The 8,499-nt window shown below is 37.5% G+C and overlaps 1 protein-coding gene across 1 annotated transcript in view; it reads right to left on the bottom strand.

The window, feature by feature from the left end:
- Positions 1 to 2,177: 2,177 nt before the first annotated feature.
- The window catches only part of RFX7 (regulatory factor X, 7), a 148,302-nt gene continuing 141,980 nt past the window's right edge, over positions 2,178 to 8,499 (bottom strand). The window contains exons 8-9 of the mRNA XM_006894513.1: positions 7,561 to 7,856; positions 2,178 to 6,224 (exon numbers count right to left, since the gene is read on the bottom strand). Coding sequence (XP_006894575.1) covers positions 2,952 to 6,224; positions 7,561 to 7,856 — 3,569 coding nt within the window. The 3' untranslated portion in view covers positions 2,178 to 2,951. The remainder of the gene's footprint in view (positions 6,225 to 7,560; positions 7,857 to 8,499) is intronic.

Here is an 8,499-nt window from a genome sequence, read left to right as displayed (position 1 = left end):
CCTCAATGTCATGTGATGAAGAAAATGGCACTGGGTCTGTCTGCAAAATGACTGTCAATATATACCATGTATTCCACAAATCACTTTAAGATCCAGTCAGTTTAATATAAAATGTTTTTAATTGGTTTTGAAAACATTTAAAAAACAATTTTTGAGCACTTTCAATAAAAAAAGAGAACTGAAATGCTACCGCAATATTCAACTACTGTAGTATCAGCAGGTACAACAACAGACAACAGAACACGGGGGAATCTGACTTTTTGCACTAAATGAAAACATGAAACAGGGCTTGTTTTTGTCATTTATGGTGTAGTAAAGCACATTATAGTACAAGACTATTATATGAACCTCAGATGCACTGCACAAAAACCACTTTCCTTCTTTTTTTTCAGTTCAAAAGTCAGTGCTTATTGCAATTATATGCAAATTTATTTACTTCATGAAATCTTATCATGATAAACATTATGCAAAATGTTTTAAACATCAAAACAATGAAAATATTCTGAGAAAAGAACATATTCAACAATAACTAAGTAGAATTAGTAAAACATAGGAAAGTAAATAACTTGTGAATAACTATGCTTGCCTGGTTAACCTGGAACCAGTTTCAGTACAGCCAAGAAAAAAAAAAGTGGTTACAGGAATACCTAGTACTGTACAAGTCAATAACACTCATGCACATTTTGTGATCATGTATTAACATGGTGAAGCAAACTAAACTTAATTCTTCCTGCTGTAATATTCTCATGTAAGAGAATAAGAAATAGAAATATCTCATTGAGATCAATGCACATTGCTACATAAGACAATTTTATCTGTCACTTTGATGACATTTTGTCTTTTAATAATGAAACACATTTTAAAAAGTTTAATCTGTGGATTGTATTGGTTGCATTTATCCTAAAAGATGTGCCTACCACAGGTTCAACAAATTTAGTGCAATATATGAACCCCAGAAAGTTTGTTGGACGAATTCAACCAAATTTAAAGTGTTTGCTGCAATACTGTACAGGAGGTTAAAAATCTCCCAGTCTTTATATTTTTATCAAAAAAGATTTCCATTATTTTTATATTAGTAGGAAGCTAATAATGTAAACAAGGGATTAGAATGGCCTCAAAATCTCCGTTTCAGAGTATCTCATATAGAAAGGCTCCCATCATTTGTTAAGAGAAATCACAGTTTCCTTTGGGGATTGCATACTTTGGTGTGCAGTAGTGCTGTGTCTCAATGGACAGTGAAGAAGTAACTAGCATCAAGGAAAAGTATCTAAGAGTATTAAATCAAGATAACAGCAAACACACACAAATGCCAAGAACTAGGACGTATCAATATATAAACTTCTGAGTCAACCCTAGCACCATTTATTTATCAAAATGTTGATACTCTACCTTGCAAATTTATTGAACAGTGAAACGTTATTAAATTAAACCCTTCATCATATCTGTTAAATAGTCATTGATTGTAGTCTTCTGATTGACTTACTAATTAAGGTAAAGGAAAGCTTAGCAAGGTCCCAGGTTGCTGAACAATGGTCTCAGGTTAGCTCTATAAACTTAGGGAGTTTTCAAGTCTCTTTGAGAGTGATCTTGAAACTCACTAAATAGAGCTGTCAACAAGTGAGCAGGGTTTTGTCAACATGAAATTCATATATAATTATTCATAAAATATAATGGGAGCAGCAACAACAACAAAACAAAAACAAAACAAAGTTGGGAGCTATATAGAGAACATTTTAAAACAAATCCTGAGTGCTTGTTTTGCAATTGTGGTTATCACAATAAATAAATTAAGCATGTAATAAAATGCTCCTCTTCTTCAAGTACTATTGATATCCCCTTTATTTATTCAGAGATATAAAAGATTTGTGGCTTCAGACCTTAGGTGGTAAAATATTTTTGCCTAGTTTTTGTTCTCTCTCCTGCTTATTTGATTTCTAAAGGGATCCCATGATCAGACTGCATGACTTATGTTCAGGAGGAGTAAAAGAGTCACTAAATTATAGAGGAAAAAAATGATTATAAAACAATATTGTAACTAAAAAATTGAAAAACTATTAAGTAGAATTTTAACGTGTGCATGTAGTTACCGTGATGAAAACTGAGAAAATATTTGCATTTTCCATTTAGTTTCCCTATCTCAACTACCAAACAATAAAACATGAAACACTTCCCTAACATGCTTGTATTTATGAAATTTGAGCACTTGAATTTAATTTTGTTTCATGTATGTGTCTATTAGCTAAAATTAACATTTCAAAAGAAGCTCAATGCAAGGTCACACATATTAAGTGGCTACTAGCTTTTCTTTTTTAAGATTTTTCCATGTAGCTTTTGCTTTCCTGAAATGAATACTTAATTTTCCATTATTTTGTCCTATTTAAGCCCTTCATTGTAGATATAAATGGTACTGAAGCCCCAGAAAGTCCTATAGAGATTTTCATTCTACAGTAGCTTTATGCTTCAAGCCTAAATATTTGTAACCTGAATATTATCCCTGTTTTAAGGAAGACCTTCTTGTCTGCAGTTCACCTCAGCTATGATTTCACAACTAAAATACCGACAACAAAAAAAATAACCTATGCCTAAATTCAATGGTTCCTTCTAAGTTCTGTGCAGATCAAAAGATGAATAAAAATCAACTTATACAAAATAAAAATCTAGACTGCTCTTGTGAAAGCTGGTTAGTTAACTAGCTAACAATGTGATTAAATGGGGAACATTACAAAATTGAAAACCTAATACTGGTTCTTCTACAGACTACTGTCTTCAGAAACCTGTTAAGAACTGAGGCAAGTCTAACCATTTCCTACTGAAGAAGAAACCACTTCTGCAGCAAACTCTTAAAATGTCACAATTAATAGTAAGTGTTTCTGCTGCGGAGGCACTTCCATTAAGACAAATACAATACATATGTCTTTAGATACAGTGTGCTACATATTATAAAACACAAATCAACCCAACATTTCAACAGTAGGATGGTCCTTGCTTTCTATCCAGTCAAAACCTGATGAAGTCATGGAGTTCATGGATTCATTGCAAATTTGCTGAAATAACGGGTCATTCTTTAATTCTTCCAGTGTAGCTTCATCATCTTGTCCCTGCTGACGACCTGGATCAAACAGTAGAGTTGGATCTAACGTGTTCAAATCATTGATGCTGCCTGAGAGCTCAGAAGACAATCTGATGTCGTTAGAGAAATCAGACGCAGTATTAGTGAGATCAGATGCTACCTGACCTACCAGTTGCTGGTTGGTTTGCAAGCTGTCTCCACTCAACAGGTCTTTAACAGTGCTATTGAAATCTAATTGTTGCTCTCCAATTTCTGATTGTGCTTGATTATCTCCAGGAGAAAAGTTGATCTGATCGGTGCTATTACTTTTGGTGAGGTAAGATGGTGTTTGGAATTCATAGACAGAAGTGCTGGAATCAATCATATTCTGCGGGTTGGCACTAGGGAAACCAGTGGAAGTTTCTAAAATCTGAGTGAGATTCATCCGGGCTGTGTAGTTGGAGGGCAAGTTGTTCATCCCCAAACCCCTCACTGCATCATCGTTGTCAGAATCAAGTTTACTCAACAAAACATTGGTTATCTTTTTACTGTTTGTTTGCTTCTGAAGCGCATTTGGGAAGGCTGTTTGCATCATGACTGTCAAAGGAACAGACTGACTTCTTTGAGCGATGTTATTGGCACATGTGTCTGTGTGAGAATTAGTGAAAACATGAACTTCTGGGGTTACTGGACTTCCAAAGGGGGCCACATTAGATCGTGGAATATTAGATACTGGATAGAGAGTGCTTCCACTAAGATTTCGTTGGCGATGAACAGCAGGGCTTACACTCCGGCATCTGAAGTTGCTGCTGGTAGACAAATTAGTTCCTTTATTATCAAGAGGGGCAGGGACTGCAAAACCCTCCTGTTTGTTGGTGTTATTTACAGTGGCACCCTGATGCTGCACAGGAGAGACAGGAGTCAAACGACCAAAATGACTGTCATGATATCTGGATTGAGACTGGTAAGACTGTCCAGGCACAGCAAAAGCGTGAGGTTTCCTGAACCGGTCTTCCACCAGTTCCTGATAGCTTGGGAGAATGCCATGACTGGAAACTGATGAATTACTAACCCCACCATACCCATTATTCATCCATTCAAGCTTGGTTTTGTCGGGGTGGGTAGCCATGGGTCTTTGCATTGGTTTCACAGGACTGCTTGAGACAATGCTGGCATCATGATAGGCCATACTAGAGCTTATTGGAGTAAATGCAAATGGATTCCTGCATTCAACAGGGCTGGGAGGGACACTACTGCTGCAGTTAGAATGTGGAGTACCAATAGGTGTATGTCGGCTACTTCCTAAAGCACTGTCCACAGGTGTAGTCTGGGCTAGCCTGGAGCATGGGCTCTCCCGTGATAGACCCTGAGACCCAGCAATCATTTCCGATGTTGGGGTGGGGGTAGGAGTAGGGGTTGGGGTAGGAGTAGGGGTGGGTGTGGGGGTGTGGACTGGAGTGCCATTACTATGGATTGGATGATAGAAGTGAGTGCTGGAGGCATGAGATGACATTGGAGCTCCTGGAGTTACCGACTGACTCTGAAGGGTCATTCCTAAACAGTTACCATAAGAATGAGAATTGTTCATTGACATCTGCTGCTCCATAAGCACGAGCTCTTCAACAATACTATCCTGTGTAAGTTCATCATCAAAAGGAAAGTAGCTTTCGTTTGTCTGAGAAACAGAAGACTCAAACTCCTTCAGTTCGGACTGCAGAGGTAACTGATCTGAAGTCTGTGCTTGCATTTGATTCAAAGATGATTCTTGGATCTGGCTATGTAGCTGCTGGCTATATGTGTCCGGTGGCATTCCTTCTAATTCCCAAACAGATTTCTCTAAATCATTGATATCAGAGTGCTCAGGAATTGTCATAACACTGATATCTTGCTGTTGTTCACAGTTGGCAGATATAAACTCAGAATCCTTAGTGACCTGTTGCCATTCATTGGGATTAAAGCTGCCATTTGATTTTGAATCACTGTCCAAGAGAAAGACACTCCCTTCAAGTTTTACTTTTATATCCGGAGATGATGATGGTGTTGTTGGAGGTTCCAAAGCTGAGTCACTGGAAGCAAGAGCAGAAGAATTCAAGGGTTGACTTGCCACTACGTGTGAATTGATTGATCCTTTGCTAGGAATCTGAGCACCTGCTGTAGAGCTTTCAGTTTTCCCTGAATGTGGAACCTTTTGGTCCTTCTTAACACTGCCTGGTTTCTGACCTTCTATGTTTACTGCAGAAAGCTGTTCCACAATTGGTTTCTTTACAGGAGGCACCTGCGACTCTTGTAATGTAGAAGAGAGTCGCTTTCTTGGACTTTTAGTGCATAATTTAGGATCTTTATTTATTGAATCACCATTAGATGGTGAGCTGGTGCTGGTGAAAGTTAAGTTCTGAGCGGCAACTGAGAGAGTGACAGTGCTTTGATTATTGCCGGGTGAAGTGGCTGGCAGATTTTCATTACAGCGACTTTTACATTTGGTCCTCTGGTCACAGGCTTTAGTTGCTTTTATTTCAATGATCCCTTCATGTGAAGGTTTTTGTACTACGCCATCAGTATTACTTTTCTGCCCCAAAAGAGCACTAGGTGGTGTTTTAGGAGCTTTAGTCCCATCAGAGTTGTCTTGGCACTGGGCAGGATGTTCATCTGATGATATTTCAGGTTCCATTTTAACTTCCACAGCAGAAGATCCCCCAGCACTGCTGGTCCTTGACCCAGGAGACTGAAGTGAAACCACAGAACCATTCTTGATCTGTGGAACAGGCCTTGATTCTTCTGTAGTTCCTGTAGCACTGTTTACTGAGGCAGAATGTTTAAGAGGAGCACTACTGTTGCTGGGTGTGAGAGATATTGCTGTCATTTTCACCACATTCAAAGAACTCATGTGTGAAGCAGGCACAACAGCAGTTTTAATGGGACTGCTAGTAAAGAGGACAGTAGTTGGAGAGCGGATGGTGAGTGCACTGGTGTTGGCTGGTTTGGGTAAGATCTGAGGGTAACGGTGTCGAGCTGAACGATCCCCCCCAGGACTTGCTGGGACATTCTGAGGAGTCTTTGGTGCCTGTTTCACAGACTGCATGTGCTGAGTGACCACCTGTACGTTGAGGGGAAGAACTTTGCCATCAGAAGAACTCACTGGACCTGGAGAAGTTACCAACTGCCTGGTCCGCTGGACCTGTGAAAAAAGGTTCGGAAAATCAGATTTAACCAATCCAAGATATAAATAGTAATTTACACATCTGTAGAGTAGTCAGGCATTTTAAAGAGAACCAAAATAAGGCAATTTCTATGTTAAAATAGAGTTCTCTGAACTGTGCTTATATAATTAGACACAAATTTTTAAGAAAGGCAATCACAATGCAATATAGCTATAAGATAAAAAAACAATAAATACATGAACACTTGTCAGTTAACAATATCAAAGTCTTTATGCCTGCTAAAACAAAAACTTTTAAAGAGGTTATAGCAAGAGGAGATAAAATATGAAGGAGCTTGTTATCAATAAAAGTATCTAGGTGACTCACTCCTAGAGGAGCATGACTTATAACTAGATCACCTTGGACTTTGGTTTCCAAGTGGCACAGTTTGTGCTTGACTAACCTACTAAATCTACTCAGCAATACTTTGGAAAAAAAGGCTTGGTGATATGCTCCCAATAGAATTACTGTAAAGAAAACACTATGGAGTAGTTGTACTTGGCAGCACATGAGGGAAAGTACTAAGTCAAAACTCAGTGGCAACTAATAACGGTAATACTTTGGCTTTTAGGATCTAAACCACTATGGATAAGATTCCAGGAAGATCTGCCTTGTCCTCAAGTTTGCTCTATTGTGAAGAGTGTCAGAATGAACTTACAGGGTGTTGCACGTTTTAATCACATGATCATAATGATGATAAGAAAAATGTTGCCCAACAATAATGACACAAAGTACCGCCTTAACTTGAGAATAATAATCTTGTTTTAAAAGTTCATTTATCTAACTTTGGTTGGGAGACACAGGAAAGGGAGATCCTATCAACCTCTACTTGAGTAAAAGAAATAAAGCAGGAAAAGTTAAGGAGCACACCCAAGGCCCTATCTCCAGCAAACCTGAGCCAAGTCCACATAAAAGTACTCACAAAACACATCACAATTTAACTCCATCTGAATATTTAAAAAAGAGGGAAAATGTATAAACCAAAAAAGTTTTTGACTGTGTCATTTTGGCTCAGCTAGAGATGAAATAATGCAAAATGACTCACCCCTTACGTAAACTCTGACCTGTTATGTGCACACTTTATCTTGAATCTTTCTATGTTTACTTATGTTCATTTTATAGCTCACTTTGCAATCAATAACATATATTCTAAACCGAAGACAACTTGAGAAAAGTGAAAATGTCTATGGTCATAAAATAAGTTTATAATTCTATCTTAACAGCTACACCAGCCTCTTTCCTTTTTACCATTTTTAGTTAAATGATTGATTTATGATCATCCTTTTAAAGCCAAACAACATTTAATGAAATTACCGGTATGGGACTGGGGACAGCTGCCACAACGATACCAATTGGCTGAGGAGAAAGAATTGCAGGATTTCCATTGGAAAGATTAGTGACTCCGTTAGTTGTAGCGCCTTCTGATTTTTTTGCTGAGGATTCTCCTGGCAAAGGAGACTGTAGTTTCTGTTCTTGCTGCTTTTTTTGGATTTTCCGTTGCAACTGCTGTTTAGCATCAATAGGAGATGGCAAAGTCTTCATCTGAGGCTGAAAGGTATTACTTTCAGCTGTAGGTATAAATGCAGAAGGCTGGGTAAGACCTTTAATTCCTGAAAATAAACAGAAAGAAATAGGAAAAGATATTGTTTTCTTTATAGAAGGTAGCCAAAGCTCAATTTCTTTGAATATGTAGCCATCTATTGGACAAAGCAAACAAAATGATAACTTTTAATTCATGATTTCTTTGTAAAACATACAATTAAGCTTCCAATAGATATATTATCTGTTAATACAATATTATGTGGTATCTTAAAATAGAAGTAATTTAAAATAAACACTAACAGAGAAGGGTTTTAAAAACAGTCGTGGCTATATAAGAAACAGAAACATAGATAAAGGCAAGATACTATATTTTTATATATATCAGTAAATTTTACTCCCTCCATCTACTTAAAAACAAATTTATGATTTCTCATAATATCAATATTCAGATCTAAAGAGATATGTAATAAATATTTGGTGATCATTTATAGCTGAGAAAAAAATGCACGGACAAAACAATTTTAAAATCCTATCAGGTAAGACACTGCACTGCAATCGTAAAGGCATGCTGCTTCAACAGGGAAGGATGGGCAGTCTCCTCTCATGTGATTTACTGCCTCTGAAAATCCATTGGAGTGTCAGTTATGGGTCAATTCTGACTAGATGACACAACACCAACAACAATTAGAAGAAATTAAGCAGTTTTTCTTG

This window comes from Elephantulus edwardii, unplaced genomic scaffold (genome assembly GCF_000299155.1).
Source record: "Elephantulus edwardii isolate Elephantulus edwardi_28Jun2011 unplaced genomic scaffold, EleEdw1.0 scaffold00145, whole genome shotgun sequence".
Lineage (NCBI taxonomy): Eukaryota > Metazoa > Chordata > Mammalia > Macroscelidea > Macroscelididae > Elephantulus > Elephantulus edwardii.
This window is presented reverse-complemented; position numbering and strand designations above follow the sequence as displayed.